Source organism: Elephas maximus, chromosome 14, assembly GCF_024166365.1.
Source record: "Elephas maximus indicus isolate mEleMax1 chromosome 14, mEleMax1 primary haplotype, whole genome shotgun sequence".
NCBI lineage: Eukaryota > Metazoa > Chordata > Mammalia > Proboscidea > Elephantidae > Elephas > Elephas maximus.
This window is the reverse complement of record NC_064832.1, coordinates 18,356,134-18,383,202: the sequence shown is the minus strand read 5'-3', so window position 1 is coordinate 18,383,202 and position 27,069 is coordinate 18,356,134. Positions and strand designations below refer to the sequence as shown.

The 27,069-nt window shown below is 39.5% G+C and overlaps 1 protein-coding gene across 19 annotated transcripts in view; it reads left to right on the top strand.

Moving 5' to 3' along the window:
* Positions 1-2,122: 2,122 nt before the first annotated feature.
* SUPT20H (SPT20 homolog, SAGA complex component) overlaps positions 2,123-27,069 on the top strand; it is a 55,449-nt gene continuing 30,502 nt past the window's right edge. For 6 of the 19 annotated variants that reach the window (XM_049853163.1, XM_049853173.1, XM_049853176.1 and 3 more), the window contains exons 1-8: positions 7,963-8,908; positions 9,520-9,578; positions 9,864-9,930; positions 11,611-11,740; positions 12,626-12,729; positions 18,127-18,243; positions 18,362-18,415; positions 21,182-21,321. In XM_049853163.1, the coding sequence (XP_049709120.1) occupies positions 8,807-8,908; positions 9,520-9,578; positions 9,864-9,930; positions 11,611-11,740; positions 12,626-12,729; positions 18,127-18,243; positions 18,362-18,415; positions 21,182-21,321 (773 nt within the window). In that variant the 5' untranslated portion in view covers positions 7,963-8,806. Of the gene's footprint in view, positions 2,214-2,333; positions 2,904-5,833; positions 5,927-7,784; positions 7,943-7,962; positions 8,909-9,519; positions 9,579-9,863; positions 11,741-12,625; positions 12,730-18,126; positions 18,244-18,361; positions 18,416-21,181; positions 21,322-27,069 lie in introns of those variants that run through there. The other 13 variants (XM_049853161.1, XM_049853178.1, XM_049853169.1 and 10 more) reach the window with 12 other exon arrangements.

Here is a 27,069-nt window from a genome sequence, read left to right as displayed (position 1 = left end):
ATGCTCATGAGGAATCTGTACTTAGACCAAGAGGCAGTCATTTGAACAGAACAAGGGGATACTGCAAGGTTTAAAGTCAAGAAAGGTGTGTGTCAGGGTTGTATCCTTTCACCATATTTATTCAATCTGTATGCTGAGCAAATAATCCGAGAAGCTGCACTATATGAAGAAGAACGAGGCATCAGGATTGCAGGAGGACTCATTAACGACCTGTGATATGCCGATGACACAACTTTGCTTCCTGAAAGTCAAGAAGACTTGAATCACTTGCTGACGAAGATCAAAGACTATAGCCTTCAGTTTGGATTACACCTCAACATAGAGAAAACAAAAACCCTCACAACCAGACCAATAAACAACATCATGATAAAGTGAGAAAAATACTGAAGTGGCCAAGGATTTCATATTACTTAGATCCACAATCAACACCCATGGAAGCAGTAGTCAAGAAATCAAGGACACATTGCAGTGGGCAAATCTGCCCTGAAAGACCTCTTTAAAGTGTTAAAAAGCAAAGATGTCACTTTAAGGACTAAGGTGCGCATGACCGAAGCCATAGTATTTTTAATTACTTCATATGCGTGGGAAAGCTAGACAATGAATAAGGAAGAATGAAGAAGAACTGATGCCTTTGAGTTACAGTGTTGGCGAAGAATATGGAATACACCATGGACCGCCAGAAGAATGAACAAATCTGTCTTGGAAGAAGTACAGCCAGAATGCTCCTTAGAAGCAAGGATGTCGAGACTTCATATCACATACATGGACATGCCATCAGGAGGGACCAGTCCCTGGAGGACATCACGCTTTTAACATATACGGTCGTCGAAAAAGAGGTAGACTCTCAACGACATGCATTGGCACAGTGGCTACAACAATGGACTAAAGCATAATAATGATTGTGATAATGGCACAGGACCTGACAGTGTTTTATTCTGTTGTACTTATGTCCCTAACAGTTGGAACCAACTCCAGGGCACCTAACAACAACAATCCTGACCTTGGCTCTGTTACTTCCCTCTCACTCTCTTCCTGAGGTTGCCTTCCTCCTCCTCACTGCTTCCTTCACTCCATAATAGACACATTCTTCTTCATTCCCACTACCGGAAAGGCACCACCAACACAATGCTGCTGTGAGTCACAGGTCTTTTAGGAAAGGTTTGAAGATAATGAAGATGGGATTACAATACAGAACATTAGGGCCCGTGAAGAGAGAACTATGGGTACCATGGGAGCTGTGGCAACGGAACCAGAGAGTGGGCAGGAGAGGAGGGCGTGGAGTGGGTGAAAAGACTCTGAGGCAAGCCCAGCTAGTTTGAGGACTAGCAGAGAGGCTGGGGGGGCGGGGGGATCTATCAAAGCGGAAACCCTGGTGGCTAGTGGTTAAGTGCTAGGGCTGCTAACCAAAGGGTCAGCAGTTCGAATCCACCAGGCGCTCCTTGGAAACTCTAGGGGGCAGTTCTACTCTGTCCTGTAGGGTCGCTACGAGTTGAAATCAACTCGATGTTGCGGGTTTGGAATTTTTTTTGGTACACACTGCACTAGTACATGTAGGCATGGTGTCGCTCAGGTTCATTTTGGATGAGCTGGCCGAAAAGCAAAACAAACGCCAAGTTTCTTTCACTCTAAACTTAAAAAAGCCAAACCCAGTGCCGTCGAGTCGATTCCGACTCATAGCGACCCCAGAGAACAGGGTAGAACTGCCCCACAGTTTCCAAGGAACACCTAGGTGGATTCGAACTGCCAACCCTTTGATTAACAGACATAGGGCTTAACCACGACGCCACCAGGGCTTACTCTTTCACAAGCGAATCAGAAGCTCAACAGAGCCACTCAACAAGGCCCCCAAATACCAGCTACATTCCGCGGCCCGCCCCCCATTTTATGGGGTCAGAGGCGGCACGGAACGCCGGGGGTGGGGCTCACGGGCCTCGCTGGAACCCCAAGGCCGTAGCCGCCCGGCCGCCGCAGGCCCTCCCAGCTCCACCCCTTCCGCCCGCGGCCGGGCCGCCCGCGCAGCCCGGCAGTCGGAAGTGCGGGTGCCGGAACAGCTGCCGGCGGGACTGCAGGGCCGTCCCACGAGGGGGCGGGAGGAGCGAGTGGCGGCGGCGGGCGGGCGCGCAGCCGGCTGCGCGGGGCCGAGCCCGGCACGTCGCTTTCCGGCCGAGCCCGCGGCGCCGTCATGAGGCCCAGCGCGGAGGCGGCGGACACAGGTGGGCGGCGGCGAAGGCGGCGGGGGGTGTGGCGGGTCCGCTGCGGGGCCGCGGACGCGCGAGATCTGGGTCGGGGTCAGAGGTGAGCGAGTGGTTCCCGGCGGCGCTCGGGAGTCTCGACTTCGCGGGGCGAGAACGGCAACTGCAGGGAGCCGGCGGGCCGGGCCGGAGGTCGAGCCAGCCCCTGTCGCGACGGAAGCCTCCTTGGCCTTTCGCGGTGCAGCGAAGCCGCACTTTAAATTTTTGTTGTGATTTTATGGCTCCAGTCAGAGGTATTTCCGGGAACTCGAAGAATTTTTGTAGCGCTTCTTTGGGGGCGGGTTTCTTGGTGTCCATATTGAATAAAGGCTGTTTGTTCCACGGTGGAGTTGCGGCGTTTTGCAGGTAAACCGTAAGTTGTTACAAAAGCTTGTGCCGTTGGAGGAGACTCAGGTCGATCAGGGAAGTCGGTGCATCTGCAGATAGCGACCTCGGGAATTGGGCTCCTTGCTGGTCCTCACCTCGGTTACCGGGAGCTGTGAAGTGAACTTGGCGAGTTGCTGCCCCGGGAAGCCATGTCCCGTACCTGCCGCGTCGCGAGGGGCTGCTGTTCCTGAATATCGTGCGTCACAGTCCCTCCCTCGTAGGCTCCACAGTACGAAGCGGTCAGCCAGATTGTCGGAGCCGGGCTGTACGATGTAACGAGGCTTGGTAAAACATGTAAAGTTAGGTCGAAATTCAGGGAAAAAGTGTTTATATTAGACTGAGCAGAATTGGGTCTTTAAGTGGTTTGGTTTAAAAACCTAAAAACGGGTAACAGTATCAGTGATCTGGAGGTTATGTTAATAATATGCTAAGACTTAATATAAAGAATCTAAGATTAAGAAATTGAGAGGTCCGAATTTGTGTCTAATAGTGTGATCTTGGGAAAGTTATTCATTTTGAGCCTCTTCTGTAAAATAGAGATAATGGTAGTGACTGTGGCTTTCTCATAGGATCCTGTTACGTTCTCTGTGCAGTCAGAGTGCTCGGCTTGTAAGTGGCATACGGAGTTGGTTACTGATTCTTCTTTGTAGTACTGCGGTAAATTTCCTAAGCTCCTCCCAACTTAGTGACTCCAAATCAAATTTTAAAGTCATCACATTTTCCTTGTACATGTTTTGTCTTCAACTTTAGATTTAGTGGTCACAAATTTTTCTCATTACCTAAATTTAGCCTAAAGTCCTATGGGCTCTGCGAGGGTGGGGCTAATGTGTTAAAAAAATTTTTTTTTTTCTTATTCCCGGTACCTAGCACAGTGACTAGCACGCATTTAGGTGCTCAATCCATGTTGTTTTTTTTTTTTAATTGTTTTCTTTTTTTGAACCTAAATTGACAAAGCCTAAGCTTTGGGTTCATCGAGAGCAAACAGTTTTACACAGAAAATCTTGTTTTCCGTCACCAGAAAATTGTGCTTTAGCTCAGCTATGTTGGAAACCCTGGTGGCGTAGTGATTAAGTGCTACAGCTGCTAACCAAAGCGTCGGCAGTTTGGATCCGCCAGGCGCTTTTTGGAAACTGTGGGGCAGTTCTAGTCTGTCCTATAGGGTCGCTTTGAGTCGGAATCGACGCGACGGCACTGGGTTTGGTTTGGGTTTTTTTTTAATGTAGTTACAAGGAGTTGGGTAAAGAATTAGATTGGAAATTAGCGATCACTCTCGGACCAAACATGTACCTTGTGAGGATACAACTAAAAGTGACAAGGTAACACTGATGTGCCAGTTAAAAAACTGGTCTTTGACTTGGCAGTACATTTGATTAAATTGGGAAACTCTAAAGATGCTGATCTCTGGCCCCACCTCAGGCCAATTAATCAGGATCTCTGAGGGTGGAATGGAGCCTGGACTTCCCGCTTTCTAAAGCCGCCAGGTGGACTGTTGTGTGTGTAGCCAGAATGAGAATCCCTGTGTTAGAGGAAAGAGATTTTCCGGAAGTGTGTATCAGGTTGCTTGAGGAGGGAAAGGGTCAGAGAGACTGGAGCTTTATCTGGGAAATGTAGACTGTGTGTTTGGGGCATAGTATTGGAGGGCTTTTTATCAGCAGGCACGGTGACCCTGTGTCGTGAACGAGGCCAGTGAACAGCCTGTTGTAGTAGTCCAGAGGAAACATGATGAGCAGCAAGAGGAGTGATACAGAGAAGAGATTAAAAAAACAGTTTTGAGATGTGTCTTGATTACCAAGTGCTGCTGTTTCAGAAATACCAGAGTGGATGGCTTTAACAAACATTTATTTTCTCAAGTTCTGTTCCCTGCCTGTAGAATTCTAGGACACAGATAGCATTCTTTCCTTTCATTCTTTGTCTCTCTCCTTCAGGCTAAGCTGATGGATTTTTTTGCTGTGGTATTGGCTAAGCTGATGGATTTTTTTGCTGTGGTATTAATTTCTTTAATAAAAGATTGTGTAGCGATGTCCTTGGTGAGCATTCTAGGACATATGTTCTTAGTTTGTTCAACAGAATTTTCCAAATCTTTAATTTTTTTTTACATTTTGCCCAGTTCATTTTTAAGTCTGTCTCTTTCACATTTTAGTGTAAGCGTCAAGGAGAAGCCGTGTGGCTCCTTTAAGATCTTGCTTACAAATCTCATCAGCCAGATATCCAAGTCCATCACTTACAAGTTCTGCCTTCCACTAAATATTTGAACATAATGCAGACAAGCTTTGCCACTGCATAAAAAGCATCGTGCTTCCTCCATTGTTCAATCACGTTTGTCATTTTCTTCTAAAGCCTTACCAGAAGCACATTTAATGTCCACATTTCTAGCAGTATTCTCTTACTGGCGCCGTATGTATTCTCTAAGATGATAGAGACTTTGTAGCTCTCCTCACCTGCTTCTGAGCCCTCACCAGAATTGCCTTTGATGTCCATGATTCTACCAACAGTCTCTTCAAGGCAACCTACGGTTTTACTATTAAACACCTTCAAACTTTCAGCATCCACCCATTAAACCCAGTGCCATCAAGTCAATTCTGACTCATAGCGACCGTATAGGCAGAGTAGAACTGCTCCATAGTTTTCCAAGGAGCACCTGGTGGACTTGAACTGCCGACTTTCTGGTTAGCAGCTGTAGCACTTAACCACCATGCCACCAGGGTTTCTGCTACAGGCATAGAGGTTAGGATTTACAACACATTTTGAGGGGACATAATTCAATCCATGACAAGGTGCAATTTACAAATTTTTATGGCCAGTCAAAATAGTGGTTTACTCTTGAAGGATCTATAAACTGAAGTAATTTTCAGTTTTCTTTTATCTGCGAAAGTAAACAGACAAGTCACTTTATAGTAGGATTACTTTACATAGGAGTTTTTGGGGAAAGATGTGCTTTTTCTCTGAACCTATATTGAGATATTCCCACTATTAAATATTTTTGAAGAAATTGATGCTTTTAATTTGCAAACTGTATCCTGCCCTGCCTAGCTCAAACTGTACTTTTCAGAAATAAGCAGATAGATTTTGGTACATAAATTGTATTGGAACAGATATTTTTTTAAGTGTGTTAAAAATCTATGTGCCTCAAGTAATTTTCGTTGTTAATTACTAAGTAATCTCATTTCCTTCTTGGTTAGTCTTAATATGAGATTTTGTTGTTTTTGCTTTTACAGTACTGTAAGATTGATATTAAAGACATGATTTCCACCTCACTTCATCAACGCACATAAATTTTCTTTTTTGGACTCCTATTTTATACCACAATGGTAAGCTACAACTTAGTCGTTCCAGATTTGTGTTTTAGAAGAGTAATAGACTGACCTCTTCTTTCATCTCTATAGAAATATTTGTCTTGTAGATACAGAAATACGTTTGTAAATTGTACAAGTTACTCTAACAATCACATGCATAGTCTTCTCCACAGAATATGGTTGTCTTGCAAATCAGTGTTGTAATTAAATTACATATAATTTACACACGTAATCCATCTATCTTTGTGAAATACTAAAAAAACATTTCAATCTGTGTACTTTACCGTAGTCCAAATCCTTGGCAAGGCAGATGGGTATAAATACAGATAGTTTTGGGGAGAACAGTTTTCTCATATTTTGAAATTTCTCTTTAAATTTTTTTTTAATTTAAAGCAAACACAGGACCCATTTACCTGTTCATTCCGTAACACATACGTGTTCAGCTGCATCAGTGCTAGCCTTCTTCTCATGGCAGGTTTCTGACTTTTAGTCACCAGATATACTTAAGGCCAGGCATTACCTTTTTTTTTTTTTTAATTTTTATTAAGCTTCAAGTGAACATTTACCATTCCAATCAGTCTGTCACATGTAGGTTTACATACATCTTACTCCCTTCTCCCACTTGCTCTCCCCCTATTGAGTCAGCCCTTACAGTAGGCATTACCTTTTGTCATTAAAAAATTAAAGGAAAAAATATTGTTTTAAAGAGGAAGGAGCATTCGACCATGAGAGAATAAACGAATGTTGACCAAACCTTGGAAAACACATATCCTTCTTCTCTTGGAATCTTGCATCTCTGCTCCTGCCCTGTTATAAAATAATGGAGCTATCAGAGTAGGACTCTGTCTGTCCTTATATTCTGCAATCTTTATCACCTTATCATTTCCCTCTTAAGTATTTGAAGGGGATTGTCAATGAATGATGCTTATGTTTACAAATGCATGTGTATCTAACTATATGGTTTGAAGTTTTGCTTTCAGAAGACTTGAGAGACTAGCTATTTAAAATTATCATATAGTGTACATTTAACTGTTTAATTCTTTGATACAAACTTGTTTTAAGACTTTATGGCCAAAATAATTAGAAGAACCTTACCTATTTGTCAAGAGTATAGATCCAGAATTGTATTTTTATGCTGGAAACTAGGTTATACTCAAAAATCTCATCTCAAATCCTGGGAACCAGTTTATTGGGAATCTATTCCTTATAAGATTTTAATGAACTCCACCAGGCGCTCCTTGGAAACTCTGTGGGGCAGTTCTGCTCTGTCCTATAGGGTCACTCTGAGTCGAAATGGACTTGACAGCATTGGGTTTTTTTTTTTTTTTTAATTTTAACTGAGCCTTTTGACATGATGGTAAATTTCAGACTTTTCCCACTTATTACATTTAGATATTTGGGTTGTCTTTGATTACGCTCTTAAAAGGCCAGCTATTTTTAGAGACATGAATTCTCCATCCATAGTGGAGGTGTTAGGGTTACTTAAACCTTTCCATGCATTTCCAAAGGATGGGAATTTTTCTTTCCCCAACGATTGTGGGGTTTTGGTAGATGTCAAGAGTTTTTTACTCCATGTAACTTGGTAGGTTGAATTATGGAATTCTGCAAAATAAAAAAAGAGCCTGGGCCCTTGTAAATAAAAATGAAAGTTCTTTGCCTGTGAATGGAATTAAAAAATAACTAGCATTCTGAATGAAAAATATTGTAACTGTGTGGTGCCCAAATCACAAAACTGGAAAGATAAGTTATTGGTGGTATGTTTGTTTAAACTTGTTTAGAACCTAGTGCTTTTTATTCTTATGTGTTATTGTAAAAGAACTTCACAAATGAGAAAGACATCACTTACTTTTGTATTTCTCCCTTTTCCTTAAAGATCTCCAAGAAATGGATGCAGGATGGGGATCTACTAGTAGATCTCAACTCTGACGTATAGTAACAGTACTATATTTCATCAATTCTAAGAAGCATTTTTTTAATATCTTAAAGTCCCTGGATTCCAGATGAGTCTACAGTCAGTGACATCCCACAGTTGTAATTGGCAGCATTTTTTTCCTTTCTTTTCTTTCTTAATGTCATCTGAAATAATGATGCATGTAATCGATAGCATCTTAAATTCATTGTAATATGGTAATGATTACCATCATTTAATGCATTTCTTCTAGACACTGAGCTAGAAACCCTATATTATAGGTTCTTCGCATATATTAGGAACTTCTAAGTTGATGTTAAGTACCAAACCCCACCCCACTCCCAATTTTCAGGATTCGTATCAGATAGGAGAGTTGCCTTTGTTTCTATCCTTTATGGCCAGTAGATTTTCCTGGAAAACCCTGGTGGCGTAGTGGTTAAGGGCTACAGCTGCTAACCAAAGGGTTGGCAGTTCAAATCCGCCAGGCGCTCCTTGGAAACTCTATGGGGCAGTTCTACTCTGGCCTGTAGGGTCGCTATGGGTCGGAATCGACTCGACAGCATTGGGTTTTGGCTTTTAGAATGTAGAAGAAATTGGGGTTTCTACGTTGTGGAGTTCAAGCCTGGCCATACACTTTGGCTTCTGCTTCCGATCACCCGTTACAGCCTTGACAATCCTGTGGAGCAGTTCTGCTCTGCACACATTGGTTTGCCGTGAGTGGGCATTGACTTGAAGGCAACAAACAACAAAAATAGTGGCAGCTACCTCATCCAACCCTGTGTATCAGCCTCACAAGCATAAACCACGGAAACAGCCTTAGCATTTCTTAACTAGTTTGTTGCCGTAATCAGGTGCCCAAGACTGCCACCTGTTTTTTCTTTTAACATACCTTCTTTAACATACAGTGGGGTGGAGGAGAGAAATAAAATATATTAGACCCGTTTTAAAAAATAGAACAATTTTAAATACTTAATTAGAACTCTTGAATGTATATTCAATTATTTATTGTGAAAATAACTAATATTACCAAATACACTATTTACTTTTTACAGCAACAAGCTTTAGAACTAGCTTTGGATCGTGCAGAGGTGAGGCGTGACTAAGTTATATATTAAAACAGTCTTTAATTGGCAAAAACTCGATTTTAAAAGACTTGTGTACTATTTTAGGACGGGTATGCAAATACTTTTGTTATGTATATGTGAAAATTACAGGTTATCTTTGGATCATCTGTTACTTGGAATACTTAGATTATAACGCTGTGGAATAAAATGTATTTGAACAAGAACGTAGAACTTAAGCTTTCCTGTTAGACAGGTTTTCTAATTATTCAATTAAAGGAGGAAAATAGCTAAGAAATAGTCCTTGCAATTAGATATAGTATTTTAAATGTATATGTGTATTCTGAATAACCGTAAAACATTGAGAACATTTCTGACTTGCGAAATCACAGTTCTGAAGCTATAAGGTTTTGCTTGTAGCAATGATATACTATGCCACGTTTTAGTGGAGCTTAAATTTCACGTTTTGTAACATAGAAGTTAAGCGGTTTTCCCGGCAAGGTATAATTTAACATGAACCCAGGGACTTGAATGACTAAGTAGCCATTTTAGCCTTATAGATGTTTTAGATATACGTAATATAGTTGTTCCTTCATAAGTAAAAGGCAAGCTGTGTCAGTAAACTTTTCTTTTTTTAGTATGTCATTGAAAGTGCCCGACAGAGACCTCCTAAAAGGAAATACTTATCTAGTGGAAGGTATGAATACTTAATTGATGACATCTTAGATTCACTGAAATATGGTAATGATGGCCAACACCATTTATTGCATTCCTATTAGGTACTGAGCTAGAAAGTTAAATTAGTTGTTTGCATGTATTAGGAATTCCCAAGTTTATGTTAGCTCCTGTATCAGACCCCACCCCTGATTTTTGGGAAATTGGATAAAATTAAGGATTTTTAAAAAATAATATCTATTTCATGATGCTTATGATTATTACATTGACATTATTTTGTATATTGTCTTTGTTAAAATTCTTTTAGAAGATCTGTATTTCAAAAACTTTATGACCTGTACATTGAAGAATGTGAAAAAGAGCCAGAGGTAAAGGTAAATATAAATTTTTCATGGTTATTATAGCTTTCAAAATACAGAGGAAGTGGGAAGTTTGGAGGACTAAATTTGTAGCAGTTAACGATTTATATTTTTGTGAGTGAACTAACATATTTTCCAGCCAAATTTGCCACTTATGCATCTGATCCAGAGTCCTGTCTAATCTGGCACCGGGTAGAAATCATCTGCTTGATTGAGTAGGAGAGTGGGAACAGTGTTTACGGAGCAGCTGAACGTCTTGTTGGGAAATCACAGGGAGCAAAGCCACAGTATTTGTTAATCTTTGCCTCCTCCTTCACCCTGGGAAGTAATTTCTAGGTTTTTGACAGGGAAAAAGTAACTTATTTCCTTAGGTGATTTGTGCTGGAAAATCAAAGCTATCATAGGACACGGAGGAAATTCACGTTACTAACATCAGGTTACCCTGACTGTCAATTTGTTTTTGTGACCAAATCCACCTTGATCCATGCAGTAGTGTAACAAAGGTGATTTTGGTCAGAAAAATGAATTGATAGAGTAACTTAATTCATTTTTATTTAGCATAAAGGTATGGGCAGTGAAAATGTAGTAGAAATTGATTTCTTGATATCGTATGGACATCTGTTTTGGAAGAGCCTAAAAGGCCCTTGTGAGCTTCTCTCGTCCTTATTTAATTAAAAAACGAACACCTTTTTCCCGTTCAGGCAAAAATAGTGGAATTCTAGTAGTGCCTAGCCTCATTATTTATCAGTGTTATGGAAACCCTGGTGGCGTAGTGGTTAAGTACTACGGCTGCTAACCAAAGGGTCAGCAGTTTGAATCCGCCAGGCACTTCTTGGAAACTCTATGGGGCAGTTCTACTCTGCCCTATAGGGTTGCTATGAGTCCGAATCGACTCGACGGCACTGGGTCTGGTTTCTTTTTATGGTATATTTAATCTATGTGTATATGTAAATATATGTATTTTTTTTTTTGAGATCCTACAAAAGTAAATATTGGCTCAGATTGCTTTCCTAAATAAGATTTAGTGAAAGGAATTCTTGTATGTATTAATAGGTTTCATTTCATATCAATATGCATTTCTAAAATCACGGATTTTGACGAAAGTGCCTATGTGCCTGATGTTTCCCGTTAGGCTTTTTTTTTTACAATGAAAGTAATTTCTAAGGAACTGTTAAATTGAATTTAAAGAAAATTGTCTAAACTTCTTACTAGTAATTCTGGGTTTAACATTTTAACTAATTAGAAGCTGTTAAACTTACTTGGATTTAATTTAGGCCATAAAATATTTAAGAAGTGTGTACTTGTCACAGTAGAACCAAAGAGTATGTCCAAAATTCTTCATTTGTATAAGATTTAATATAAACAAATCATAGCGTATATGTTTTATATATTTAAATTTAATGATTTTATATTTTAATGTTTTCTGGTTATACGTTCAAAGTTAACATATTTTATATTTAGGTTTTCTTTGTGATTTGAGTTAATTTACATAAAATGTAGCAGTAGATAAAAATTGAGGTCACGTGGATGTCCTGTACATTGTGGCCGTAGCGTTTGTGCGTCTTACCCACATATTCAGGATCATCCTGTAGAAGAACCAACCAAAGATTCATTCAGGTCTGATTTTGTTAAATCATAGCATTATTTGTTAAGGTTATACTGGATCATTTTTATGAGCTCTGTCTCTTTTTAAAGCAGAAATTAAGAAGAAATGTGAACTTGTTAGAGAAGCTTGTCATGCAGGAGACATTGTCATGTCTAGTGGTTAACCTCTACCCAGGAAATGAGGGATATTCTCTGATGCTCAGGGGGAAAAACGGATCCGGTAAGATGTTTCAGAAAGCAGTTGCCACAGGAATTCCTCTGCCAGGCAGACTGTGCTGTGTTATGTTTTTATCTTGATAGTATGAAAATGTTTTAAGGTATGTTTTCTTTCTGCATTTGAATATACTCTGAGTCTGAAACCTTCAGAATTACGCAGACTTACTGCCTATTTTTGTTAATGTGAATATGAAATTAAAGTTTTAAAATAATAATCTTAGATTTCACTGAGGCATCTAAAAGTTTGATACGGTCATGCTAATGTTATGGGTTCTACAAGGAACTCATCTGGTTAAGAATTTTTTCTTGTGTTGGTGATTAAAATGTAACACAAAATGTAACACTGGAGGATTTTGTTCTGCAAGTGGCCATTTTTCAAATGAGGTACCAAATTATCACTCTGATTTCCAGACTAGAGTAAGCAGTCTTCAAGGAACTCTCAGTCACTCTGATGTTGGAGTCTCGTCTTTTTCTTCTGTGGTACTGCTGGCTGTGCTTTGAGCTGTGTTCTTAGGCCAGCTTTACTTTTCACATTGAAGTGAGCTTTGGCACCCAGTCATACGTGCTTTCATTATGCTTTTTTCCCCTTTCCGGTCAGAAATTTATGGGGCAGTTCTCCTCTGTCCCATAGGGTCACTATGAGTTGGAATCGACTTGACGGCGCTGAGTTTGGTTTTTTTGGTGGTCAGAAATTGTATATAATTTAGTGAGTCTTTTTGTAATAAGACAAGTAATTGATACATAAGACTTAAATGAAGAAGAACTTTAGGAGAGCCCTTTGGTTTTATTCTCTTTATTTTTATTTTTTATGAAAACTCGAATTATGCACCTGGGTTTTTCTGTGAACTTGATTACTTTAAGAAAATTTAATTTATGTTTTTAAATTAAGATTCTGAGACCATTCGATTGCCTTATGAAGAGGGGGAATTGCTTGAATATTTGGACGCAGAAGAATTACCTCCTATTTTGGTTGATCTCCTGGAAAAATCTCAGGTACAGTATTTTTCTCTTTAGAATGTCTTTACATGTGTCAGCTATAAAGTATTTTGTGATAAATCATTTTTGATCTTAACCAGCGTTCCCCACGGTGTTCAAAACATGAAACATACGTGAGTATGTGGAAATTTGCTTGTTGTGGAACATGGAGCTTGAGGCTGTATTGAAACACAGATTGAGTTAGTTCTTCTAAAACTGCTATAGCAATTAGCTCAACATTTTAATGTCTCCTAATAGCTATAATCAAGAAACTATGAAAGAAATTACTTTGAATATGCATGAAGACATAAGCGTTTCACTTGGGCACGAGAAACTGGCCTTTGTATTTCCCTTCGTACCCAGCCTAGATAATCCCTTCTTTTTCCTGCTGTCCTTTCTTACTCCTTTGGTTAATTCTGACCCTCCTATATGCTTCACTGAGGAAAGAGAAGCAATTACAGGAGAACTTCTGTTCTCCCATAGTGCTGGTCGGCCAGTATCCACACACCTCTCCACACTGTGCCCGCCTTCCTGTTAAAATGGTTGACGTGTGCCACTCTTAAAGCACCCCCAGGGAGTTGCATCCTGGGTCCTCTCCTTCTCCAGGACTTGCAGCAATTACCTGCCTCTCTTTCTACCACCTGTCTTTATTTTTCTCTCTCTACTGCATACAGAACACAAATATACTGTACTGTCAACCAAAAAAACTTCTTTGACCACAAGTCCTGCTTCAGCTACCGCTTTCTATAACTCTCCTCTGGACAGCAGAACTATGCTCAGAAAGTCGTCTATGATCATCATCTTCTCTTCCTCACACCCTATTCTTTGGCCACCCACATCATTCAGCTCTATGGCATCATTCTACAGAGAATGTGTAACCAGTAATCGCCACGGCACCATGGTCCCTCAGCAACATTCAGTGCAGATGACCACTTTCTCCTTGTAAAATCCTTCTCTTTTTTACTTTTTCTGAGATGTCACATATTTCTGGTTTCCCTCTTTCTTCACTGTTCTTCAGGCTTTGCTGTCTTCTGTGTTCTACCCATAAGAGTATGCAGGCTTTAGGGTTCAGTCCCAGGCCCTTTATTCTTTAGTAACACTCTTTCCCTGGATGGTCTCAGTCAGTTTCAGGGATTTAAAAATGCCATTTAGTATCTCTAGCCATGGCCAGTCCACCAAGCTCCAAACTCCCATATTTACTTGGATTAATAGGTTTCTCAAACTTAACATGACGAAAACAGAACTTTTTAATTTTATTTCCCAAACCAGTTCTACTCCCATTCTCTCCAGTCTAACGAATGACACCACTCAGTTACTAGTATTAAAAACCTAGTAGTCATTCTTAATTTGTCTCATTCCCTCACCTTTCACATTCAGCCTATCAGTAAATGTCAGCTCTTGCGCACGTGTCTGTAAGTTTCTTGTTCTGTGGGGGCTTGCGTGTTGCTGTGATGCTGAAAGCTATGCTACTAGTACTCAGATAGCAGCAGGGTCACCCATGGAGGACAGGTTTCACCTGAGCTTCCAGGCTAAGACAGACTAGGAAGAAGGAAGGAACTGGCGGTCTGCTTCTGAAAAGAATTAGCCAGTGAAAACCTTCTGAATAGCAGTGGAACATTGTCTGATACAGTGCTGGAAGATAAGCCCTTCAGGTTGGAAGGCACTCCAGAGATGACTGGGGAAGAGCTGCCTCCTCAAAGTAGAGTTGACCTTAATGACGTGGATGGAGTAAAGCTTTCTGGACCTTCATTTGCTGATGTGGCATGACTCAAAATGAGAAGAAATAGCTGCAAACATCCATTAATCATGGGAACCTAGAATGTACGAAGTGTGAATCTAGGAAAATTGGAAATCATCAAAAATGAAATGCATAAACGTTGATATCCTAGGCATTAGTGAGCTGAAATGGACTGGTAGTGGCCATTTTGAATTGGACAGTCATATAGTCTACTGTGCTGGGAATGACAGCTTGAAGAGGAATGGTGTTGCACTCGTCATCAAAAAGAACATTTCAAAATCTATCTGGCAGTACAACACTGTCAGTGACAGGATAATATCCATACACGTACAAGGAAGACCAATTAGATATGACTACTATTCAAATTTACACACCAACCATTAAGGCCAAAGATGAACAAATTGAAGATTTTTACCAGCTTCTGCAGTCTGAAATTGATCAAACATGCAATCAGGATGCATTCATAATTACGAGTGATTGGAATGTGAAAGTTGGAAATGAAGAAAGATCAGTAATTGGAAAATATGGCCTTGGTGATAGAAACAGTACCAGAGATCGTATGATTGACTTTTGCAAGACTTCTTCATTGCAAGTATCTTATTTCACCAACATAAACAGCAACTGTACATATGGACCTACCAGATGGAACGCACAGGAATCAAATCGACTACATCTGTGGAAAGAAATTTTGGAAAAGCTCAATATCCTCAGTCAGAAAGTGGCCAGGGACTGACTGTGGAACAGACCATCTGTTGCTCATGTGCAAGTTCAAGTTGAAAGTGAAGAAAATCAGAGCAGGTCCACGAAAGCCAAAATAAGATCTTGAGTGTATCCCATCTGAATTTGGAGACCAACTAAAGAATAGATTTGACGTGTTGAACACTAACGACTGAACACCAGACGAGTTCCAGAATAACATCAAGGACATCATACGTGAAGAAAGCAAGAGGTCATTGAAAAGACAGGAAAGAAAGAAAGACCAAGGTGGATGTCAGAGGAGACTCTGAAACTTGCTCTCGAACGTCAAGCAGCTAAAGCAAAAAGGAAGAAATCATAAAAGAACTGAACAGAAGATTTCAAAGGGCAGCTTGAGAAGACTAAGTATTATAATGACATGTGCAAAGAGCCGGAGATAGAAAACCAAAAGGGAAGAACATGCTTGGCATTTCTCAAGCTGAAAGAACTGAAGAAAAAATTCAAGCCTCAAGTTGCGATAGTAAAGGATTCTATGGGGAAAATAAAAAATGACGCAGAAAGCTCAAAAGAAGATGAAAGGAATACAAAGTCATTATACCAAAAAGATTTAGTCACCTTCGACCATTGCAGGAGGTAGCATGTGATCAGGAACCGATGGTACTTAAGGAAAAAGTCCAAGCTTCACTGAAGGCATTGGCGTAAAACAAGGCTCCAGGAATTGATGGAGTATCAGTTGAGGTGTTTCAACGAACAGATGCAGCACTGGAAGCGCTCATTCGTCTATGCCAAGAAATCTGGAAGACAGCTACCTGGCCAGCCAACTGGAAGAGATCCATATTTATGGCTATTGCCAAGAAAGGTGATCGGACCGAATGTGGAAGTTATAAAAGTATCGTTACCATCACACGCAAGCAAAATATTGCTGAAGATCATTGAAAAGCGGCTGCAGCAGTGTATTGACAGGGAACTGCCAGAAACTCAGGCCGGATTCAGAAGAGGATGTGGAACCAGGGATATCACTGCTGATGGCAGATGGATCCTGGCTGAAAGCAGGGAATATTAGAAGGATGTTTACCTGTGTTTTATTGACTGTGTGGATCATAACAAATTATGGATAGCATCGTGAAGAATGGGAATTCCAGAACACTTAATTTTGGTCATGAGGAACCTGTATGATCAAGGGGCAGTTCTTCGAACAGAACAAGGGGATGCTGTGCGGTTTCAGGTTAGGAAACTGTGCGTCAGGTTTGTATTCTTTAACCATACCTATTCAATCTGTATACTGAGCAAATAGTTGGAGAAGCTGGACTATATGAAGAAGAACGGGGCATCAGGATTGGAGGAAGACTCATTAACAATCTGCGTTATGCAGATGACACAACCTTGCTTGCTGAAAGTGAAGAGGACTCGAAGCACTTAGTGATGAAGATCAAAGACCACATCCTTCAGTATGGATTACACCTCAACGTAAAGAAAACCAAAATCCTCACAACTGGACCAATAAGCAACATCATGATAAACGGAGAAAAGATGAAGTTGTCAAGGATTTCATTTTATTTGGATCCACGATCAACACCCATTGGAAGCAGCAGTCAGGAAATCAAAAGATGCAAGGCATTGGGTAAATAATGCTGCAAAGGACCTCTTTAAAGTGTTGAAAAGCAAAGATGTCACCTGGAGGGCTAAGGTGCTCCACCCAAGCCATGGTGTTTCAGTTGCATCATATCAATGTGAAAGTTGGACAGGGAACGAAGCTTATTTCTTCCCTTTAGGCCTCACCTCCTATTCCTTCTGTATGAATTGATCTGTCCCAGGTGGCTGGCCCTTTCTTTTGATTTGGGTCTCAGATGAAGTGTTACTTCCTTAGAGAGGTTCTTACCTGAGCATCCAGTCCAGATTTGACCCTCTGTTTTATTTTCTTTATAGCATTCATCACTATCTAAAAGTATTTTATTTGTTTACGTATTCATTGCCTGTCTTCCCACAGTGAGAGCAAATATTGGCTCACCACTATATCCTGAAGCTTCTTGGATAGTGAACATTGCAGTTAGTCAATAAATGTTTGTTTAAAACAATGAGTATAAAAAATACAGAATATGTATTAGTATAAGAATAATAACACAAAGGTTACAGTACCCACTGAAAGTTCTGAATGGGTTAAAAAACAATATTGTGAGTGACTATGGCAAGTGATAATCGGTATGACTTAAGTAACGGGGGTTCTTAGTTTTGGACTTAGAAAAAGGACTTAATCCGTGTTGCCGTTGAGTCAGCTCCAACTCATAGTGACCCTGTAGGACAGAGTAAAACTGCCCTGTAGGGTTTCCAAGGCTGTAATCTTTACAGAAGCAGACTGCCTTATCCTTCTCCCACTGAGCAGCTGGTGGGTTCTCACTGCTGACCTTTCATTTAGCAGCCAAGCACTTAACCACTGCACCACCAGGGCTCCTTAGAAAAAGGACTAGAAAACAATATTTTTTTAAGTGGAAGGTTATTATTTGAATTTAGAGTTATCTTCCCTCCTCTTCTTAATAAAGTCTAAATCTTTATTTCTGGAAAATTTAGTAGGAGAAATACTGAAGTTATATCCAAAAGCCAAAATTCTGGTAAGGTTGATTGGCAGAATGTAACAGTGACAAGTTTTACAACACGGACAAAATTGGCAAAGTGCAACCAGGAACTAGTGAGCTTTAGCAGAACAGCAATGGCAGTGATATGTGACATTTAATAGTACATAACATTTTTGTAACTAGAAATCATTCAACAATTTTAAATTTCTACTTCAGCCGTAGTAAAAACCATAAAACAGCTTTTCTTAGCTGGTTTATGCAGTAGTAAATCCACTAAGGAAATCAATTTCAGAGTATATGAATAGCCAGAAATCCTGCATTAGAGTTTAAAGAACCTGAACCACTTTACCCAAATCTTCTTACTTAGCTTTCAAAAAGTGGCATTCACTTAAATGTTTTCACTCAAAACAGGTTAATATTTTTCATTGTGGATGTGTCATAGCAGAAATACGTGATTACAGGCAATCCAGTAACATGAAATCTCCTGGTTACCAAAGTAGGCATATTCTTTTACGTCCAACAATGCAGGTAAGAAATGTTAAACTAAGAAGTATTATTTTATATTTTAGTTGTGGTTTTATTTACTAACTATTCATATGTTTGTGTCTATACATTAATGTGCTTTTAAATTTTTTATTTTTTCTAGACTTTAGTATGTGATGTACATTCAATAACAAGTGATAACCATAAATGGACACAGGTTAGTTGTTTTTGTTTTTTAATCCCAAACAGGCAAATACAGGATGAAGCAGTAATTATCATTATGTTAAGCAAAAGATTCTTTCCACTTATCTTTTTATTAACCAGTAAAGTTAGACACCTTTTGTGAAAAGTGATATGGAGTTCCTTCCTGAGCTTCAGAAGTCAAGGGCCTCTTTGTTCATGGCTTTAATCCCTCGAGGAACTCCAGTCCCAGTGAAGCAAAGTCAGGCTGACCTGATCCACCATATGTGAAAGTTAGTTTTTTATCACCTCCCAAACAGAAGAGAGATATTTTGTTTGTTGTACCGTGGATCCAAACAGATCATGATTTTCTGTCACCCAGGATTCTAACACAGGCCTAGTCTGTCTCATTGTCATTCATGCTGGTTGCCTGGTATGGGAAAACCTCTCTTTCCTGTAGAAATAGCCAGTTAACCCTTCAGTTCTGGCCAATATATATAATGTGCCCACTCACGAGAGCATTGACTTCTGTATTTAGAGACTAATCATTACTAAACCAAAGAAAACATCAATAATGAAAATTATCTTCTCTGTCAAATACAAAGACTTAGTTCATTAATAAGTATCAAGTGTTCTGTTTTGGTTTTGACTATAAATGTTTTTTCCTGTAAAAGAAGGTTAAAAGCTTTTGGAAAAATATTAAACTAACTCATTGTTTACTATTGGAGTTGCACCAGTCCCTTCTGAAAGTCGATAAATAAAGGGAGAGAACATGGCATTTATTTTACCTTTTCTATTTTATCATACTGTTTATATAATACTGTAAATATTTCCCATTTTATCATCTTGTAAAATACAGTATGACCTGTATTTTAGATAACCAAGTAGTAACTGAGGAAAAAGTCTTGAGAAAAATTCCTGCTAATGGCTACAAAAGAACTGATAGAATTAAAACAAAATTATCAATTTGGTGCTCTTAATAAAATACTGAGTCTAGATAGGAGTCATTCATAGACGTGAAAACCATTAGATGAAAGGCTCATGGGAAACCACCCTGCCGTGGGAAATTTTGTAGTACAGACATCAGGTAACTAAGCCTACTTATCCAAAAGTGGGATGGTCCATCACTGTGTGCCCCCCTGCAGTGATCCAGAAGAAAGCACACAACAGTACCTCTAAAGAATTCTTATCTTCAAATAATAAAACCTGAATTAAATCAAGCCTCTAGATCTCAATAAAAGCTTATAGGGAACGTAGGAAATAAAAGATCCAGTTAAATGACACCTTGAGGTACCACTTAGCCAAATCCAGCAAATCGTTGGCCTGAGAAAAGAAGTAACAGGGACAGGGGAAGAAGTGATTGTTTCAGAATAAAAAGATACTTAAGAGATACAATAACCGAATGTAATCTGTATGCCCTGTAAGGTCAGCAGTTCAAATATACCATCTGCACCTTAGAAGCCTTGTGGGGGCAGTTCTACTCTGTCCTGTAGGGCTGCTATGAGTCAGTACCTACTCGAAAATAACAGGTTTTTGTTTGAGTTTGAATTCAAACAACCAACTAGAAATATACTTTTGAGACATTGGGGGGGAATTTTATCTGGACTGGATGTTAGAGTTTCTTATCAGTTAGCAAGTCTTACTGAAACGTTTCCAGGCATAATATGTCTGGGATGTATTTTAGATTTACTCCAGCAAAATGAACAACCAAGAATTTTCTGGGAGCAGCAGTTAAATTAAATTGGATGTTGGGTACACGGAACCCTGGTAGCATGGTGGTTAAGAGCTTGGCTGCTAACCAAAAGGCCAGCAGTTCAAATCCACCAACCGCTCCTTGGAAACCCTCTGGGGCAGTTTTACTCTGACCTGTAGGGTCGCTATGAGTTGGAGTCAACTTGACAGTGACGAGTTTTTTTTTTTTTTTTATAAGTGGGTACATGGGGGTCATTACATTTTTCCTTCTACTTTTGTGTATATTTGAAATTTTCCATAATAGGAAGTTAAATAAAATTATTGAAAGAAACAGGTTGTTTTGCAAACATTCCAGTTCAGGAACACTATTAATTAACTCATTTGACCTTTAGGAAGTTGTAAGTGGAACAACCAGAAGGAAAATACTGAGAAAGTTCACACACTGTGAAGAATATAACCAATGTCACTGAATAATTTGTGTAGAAATTGTTGAACGGGAACCTGAACTGCTGTGTAAATCTTCACCAAAAACACAATAAAATATTATTTAGAAATACAGTTATAAGTATTAAAATATTTCAAGGGTTAAGCAAAATAACAAAATTCAGTAAAGTTATAGAATGCCAGTAAAAACCCTGTACACACTTTGGAATTCAGTATGTTAAATTTTGTAGTATTAGTGTAGTCTTTTTTAATCATGTAACATAGGTAAGCAGAGCATAGAATGTGACCATTATCTCTCAGTTACTGAGAAAAAGTGCTGTGATCCATCATGAGCCTCTAAGCTTTGTGGGGACAGAGGATTTTACCAGTTTTGCTCACTGTTTTATCTCTAACTCACAGTAGGTGCTTGGTAAATATTTATTTGATGAATAGGCAGTCTTACTGTTTGACCATTTAGCATACTATACAAATTACTGGGTTTTCATTAGAAGGTTCCGTATGCTATCCAGCTGCTTAAGTTTATGTACTAAAGTTAGAACTTGAGCTATAATGTTTTACTGTTGGCTTTAGCAAAGTTCTAAGGAATATTTTTCAGGTTAAGTTTTATGTATAGTTTCATATTTGAAGCCCTTAAATCTGCTGTTGATAACGCTCTTACACATTTCAGGAAGACAAACTGTTGCTTGAGAGCCAGCTGATCTTGGCTACAGCGGAACCACTGTGTCTTGACCCATCTGTAGCAGTAGCCTGCACTGCAAACAGACTGCTCTATAACAAGCAGAAGATGAACACACGCCCACTGAGACGGTAATTGCCTTTGTCGATCAGGGAACAAAAAGATGTCCCTTTGACAAGTAGCTTAGTTTTTCTGTTCATTTTTTTTTCCTTCCAAAGTTTAATTGCCCTTTTTTTTTTTGTTTGTTTATATATGTATTTTTCTTTTCTGTGAGTATTGTGATTTTTGAATACTCTCTGCTTAATGTTGAAGTGATGCCTACTCTGCAGTCTTTTACAGAGCAAACTTTCTGTAAGTTTATAATCTGTTCACCAAAAAGGCAGTGGCTAAGAAGAGGTAAAAAGTAGGAAGAGAAAGGATAATTTTTGGAAATGTTACTTTAATGGAGATCATAATAGTTTTTTAGGTTTGGGAAAACACGATCCAGCTTTAGAAGTCAGGTTATAAATTATCTTTTTATAGTATGATAATTGTGTCTTAAATGTTTTAGCTACCTATGTCTTCTATATAATAAATGAAACAATACATATTAATTTGGATTGCAGTTGTAGTTAACTTATCATTAAGTAATCTTTAAATAATTATTTGGGTTGCCCATTCAGATCTTCTTTGGATTTGAAGGAGCTCAGAAAACCTATCTATTTTCTAAATTTTATACTTTAGACTGTGCTGAGGAAAAGGTACAGTTTTGGAAAGAGTAAAAGAAGTCTATATAGGGTTCATCAGCAGTCCTATGAAGTCTCTCCATCCCCACTGCCAATACTTTAGTCCAAACCACTGCTACCTTCATCTTGACTTTTGTAAAAAACTCCTAACTGGTCTTCCTGCTTCTACCTTGGCTCCCTTCCAGTCTGTTTGCCACATAAGCAACCAGAGTAATTTTTTTTCAAAACTTTAAACCAGACAATACACCCAGAAGATATAACCCTATTAAATATTTATGCACCCAATGAGAGGGCTGCAAGATACATAAAAACTCTATCAGCATTGAAAAGTGAGATAGACAGCTCCACAATAGTAGTAGGAGACTTCAACATACCACTTTTCGTGAAGAGCAGGACATCCAGAAAGCAGCTCAGTAAAGACATGTAAGATGTAAATACCACAACCAACCAACTTGACCACATAGACATACACAGAACAATCCACCCAACAGCAACCAAGTATACTTTCTTTTCTAGTGCACAGGGAACATTCTCTAGAATAGACCACATATTAGGTCATAAAGCAAGCCTTAGCAGAATCCAAAACATTGAAATATTACAAAGCATCTTCTCTGACCATAAGGCCATAAAAGTGGAAATCAATAACAGGAAAAGCAGGGAAAAGAAATCAAACACTTGGAAACTGAACAACACCCTGCTCAGAGAAGACTGGATTATGGAAGACATTAATGATGGAATAAAAAAATTCAGAGAATCGAATGAGAATGGAAACACTTCCTATCAGAACCTTTGGGACACAGCAAAAGCAGTGCTCAGAGGCCAATTTATATCAATAAATGCATACATACAACAAGAAGAAAGGGCAAAATCAAAGAATTATCCCTACAACTTGAACAAATAGAGAGCAACAAAAGAAACCCACAGGCACCAGAAGAAAACAAATAATAAAAATGAGAGCTGAACTAAATGAAATAGAAAACAAAAACAATTGAATTAATAAGACCAAAAGCTGGTTTTTTGAAAAAATCAACAAAATTGATAAACTACTGGCCAAACCGACAAAAGAAAAACAGGAGAGGAAGCAAATAACCTGAATAAGAAATGAGATGGGCGATATTACAGCAGACCCAACTGAAATTAAAAGAATCCTGAGAGATTACAATGAAAAACTGTACTCAAACAAATTCGAAAACCTAGAAGAAATGGATGTATTCCTAGAAACACACTACATACCGAAACTAACACAAACAGAGGTAGAACAACTAAATAGACCCATAACAAAAGAAGAGATTGAAAAGGTAATCAAAAAATGCCCAACAAAAAAAAGCCCTGGTCCAGGTGGCTTCACTGCAGAGTTCTACCAAACTTTCAGAGAAGAGTTAACACCACTACTACTAAAGGTATTTCAGAGCATAGAAAAGGACGGAATACCACCAAACTCATTCTCTGAAGCCACCATATCCCTGATACCAAAACCAGGTAGGGACACCACAAGAAAAGAAAATTATAGACCTATATTCCTCATGAATGTAGATGCAAAAATCCTCAACAAAATTCTAGCCAACAGAATGCAACAACATACCAAAAAAAAATAATTCATCATGACCACATGGGATTCATACCAGGGATGCAGGGATGCATGGTTCAACATTAGGAAAACAATTAATGTAATCCACCACATAAATAAAAGACAAGAAGCACATGGTTTTATGAATTGATGCAGAAAAGGTATTTGACAAAGTTCAACACTCATTCATGATAAAAACTCTCAGCAAAATAGGAATAGAAGGAGAATTCCTCAACATAATAAAGGGCATTTATACAAAGCCAACAGCCGACATCACCCTAAATGGAGAAAGCCTGAAAGCATTCCCACTGATATCGGGAACCAGACAAGGATGCCCTTTATCACCGCTCTTATTCAACATTGTACTGGAGGTCCTAGCCAGAGCAATTAGGCTAGATAACGAAATAAAGGGCATCCAGGTTGGCAAGGAAGAAGTAAAAGTATCTTTTTGCAAATGACATGATCTTATACACAGAAAACCCCAAGGAATCCTCCAGAAAACTACTGAAACCAATAGAAGGGTTAAGCAGAGTATCAGGATACAAGATAAACATACAAAAATCAGTTGGATTCCTCTACGCCAACAAAAAAAAAACATTGAAGGGGAAATCACCAAATCAATGTCATTTACAATAGCCCCCAAGAAGATAAAATACTTAGGAATAAATCTTACCAGAGGTGTAAAAGACTTATACAAAGAAAGCTACACTACGCTTCTGCAGGAAACCAGAAGAGGCTTACAGAAGTGGAAAACATACCTTGCTCACGGATAGGAAGACTTAACGTTATAAAAATGTTCTACCAAAAGCAATCTATAAAAAAAATACTTAATGCAATTCCCATCCAAATCCCAATGACATTCTTTAATGAGATGGAGAAACAAACCACCAACTTCATGTGGGAGGGAAAGAGGCCCCAGATAAATAAGGCATTACTGAAAAAGAAGAACAAAGTGGGAGGCGTTACTTTACCTGATTTTAGAACCTATTATACCACCACAGTAGTCGAAAGAGTCTGGTACTGGTACAACAACAGATACATGGACCAGTGGAACAGGATAGAGAATCCAGACATAAATCCATCCACATATGAGCAGTTGGTATTTGACAAAGGCCCCAAAACAGTTAAATGGGGAAAAGAGAGTCTTTATAACAAATGGTGCTGGCATGACTGGATATCCGTGTGCAAAAAAATGAAACCCATGTACAAAAACTAACTCAGAATGGATCAAAGACCTAAATATAAAATCTAAAACAATAAAGATCATGGCAGAAAAAATAGGGGCAACGTTAGGAGCCCTAATACATGGCATAAACAGTATACCAAAAACCAAAACCAAACCCAGTGCCGTCGAGTCGATTCCGACCCATAGCGACCTTATAGGGCAGAGTAGAACTGCCCCATAGAGTTTCCGAGGAGCGCCTGGTGGATTCGAACTGCCACCCTTTTGGTTAGCAGCTGTAGCACTTAACCACTATGCCACCAGGATTTCCAGTGTACAAAATATTATTAAGAATGCAGAAGAAAAGCGAGATAACTGGGAACTCCTAAAAATCAAACACTTATGCTCATCCAAAGACTTCACCAAAAGAGTAAAAAGACCACCTACAGACAGGGAAAAAGTTTTTAGCTATGACATTTCTGATCAGCGTCTGATCTCTAAAATCTACATGATACTGCAAAAACTCAACTACAGAAAGACAAATAATCTTATTAAAAAATGGGCAAAAGATATGAATAGACACTTCAGACATTCAGGTAGCTAACAGATACATGAGGAAATGTTCACGATCGTTAGACATTAGAGAAATTCAGATCAAAAGTACAATGAGATTTCATCTCACTCCAACAAGGCTGGCATTAATCCAAAAAACACAAAATAATCAATGTTGGAGAGGCTGTGGAGAGATTGAAACACTTCCACACTGCTGGTGGGAATGTAAAATAGTACAACCACTTTGAAAATCGATTTGGTGCTTCCTTAAAAAGCTAGAAATAGAACAACCATAGGATCCAGCAATCCCACCCCTTGGGATATATCCTAGAGAAATAAGAGCCTTTACAAGAACACCTACGTTTATTGCAGCACTGTTTAGAATAGCAAAAAGGTGGAAGCAACCAAGGTGCCCATCAACGGATGAAGGATAAATAAATTATGGTATATTGACAGAATGGAATACTATGCATCGATAAAGAACAGTGAGGAACCTGTGAAACATTTCCTAAAATGGAGGAACCTGGAAGGCATTATGCTGAGTGAAATTAGTTGCAAAAGGACAAATATTGTATAAGACCGCTAGTATAAGAACTTGGGAAAGAGTTTAAATTGAGAAGAAAACGTTCTCTTGTGGTTACGAGAGGGGGGAGGGAGGAAGGGTGGGGGGGCGTAATCACTAATTAGATAGTAGATAAGAACTACTTGTAAAGGGAAAGACGCACACAATACAGGGGAGGTCAGCACAACTGGACTGAACCAAAAGCAAAGAAGTTTCCTGAATAAACTGAATGCTTCGAAGGCCATCGTAGCAGGGGCAGGGGTTTGGGAACCATGGTTTCGGGGGACATCGAAGTGAATCGGCGTAATAAAATCTATTAACAAAACATTCTGCGTCCCACTTCAAAGAGTGGCGTCTGGGGTCTTAAATGCTAGGAAACCGCCGTCTAAGATGCATCAATGAGTCTCAACCCACCTGGATCAAAGGAGAATGAAGAACACCAAGGATACAAGGTGATTACGAGCCCAGGATACAGAAAGGGCCACATGAACCAGAGACTACACCATCCTGAGACCAGAAGAACTAGATGGTGCCCAGCTACAACTGTTGACTACCCAGACAGGGAACACAACAGAGAACCCCTGAGGGAACAGGAGAGCACCGGGATGCAGACCCCAAATTCTCATAAGACCAGACTTAATGGTCTGACTGAGACTAGAGGGACCCCAGTGGTCATGGCCCCCAGACTTTCTGTTGGCCCAGGACAGGAACCATTCCCGAAGCCAACTCTTCAGACATGGATTGGACTGGACAATGGGTTGGAGAGGGATGCTGGTGAGGAGTGAGCTTCTTGGATCAGGGGGACACTTGAGACTATGTTGGCATCGCCTGCCTGGAGGGGAGATGAGAGGGTAGAGGGGGTTAGAAGCTGGCAAAAAGGACAGGAAAAGAGAGAGTGGAGGGAGAGCAGGCTGTCTCATTAGGGGGAGAGTAATTGGGAGTGTGTAGGAAGGTATATATGGGTTTTTGTGTGAGAGACTGGCTTGGTTTATAAACTTGCACTTAAAGCACAATAAAAATTATTAAAAAAAAAAAAAAACTTCAAACCAGATCTTGCCACCCTGTTGCTCAAATTCCTCTGAAAGCATCCCACTGCCTTCAGTTTGAACTTAAGCACTCTGTCGTGACTTGGAAGGTTTCCTGCCTTGCTCTCTACCTCATCTCCTAGTGTATGGACTCTGGCACATGGATCGTACCTACACTTTTCTGTTTTTGAAAAAGAGTTCGTTCTTGCCTCAGCACTTTTTTAAATTCTTATTTACTTCACGCACTCATTCCCTGATTTTCCCATGGCTTCTTTGTTCTCATCAT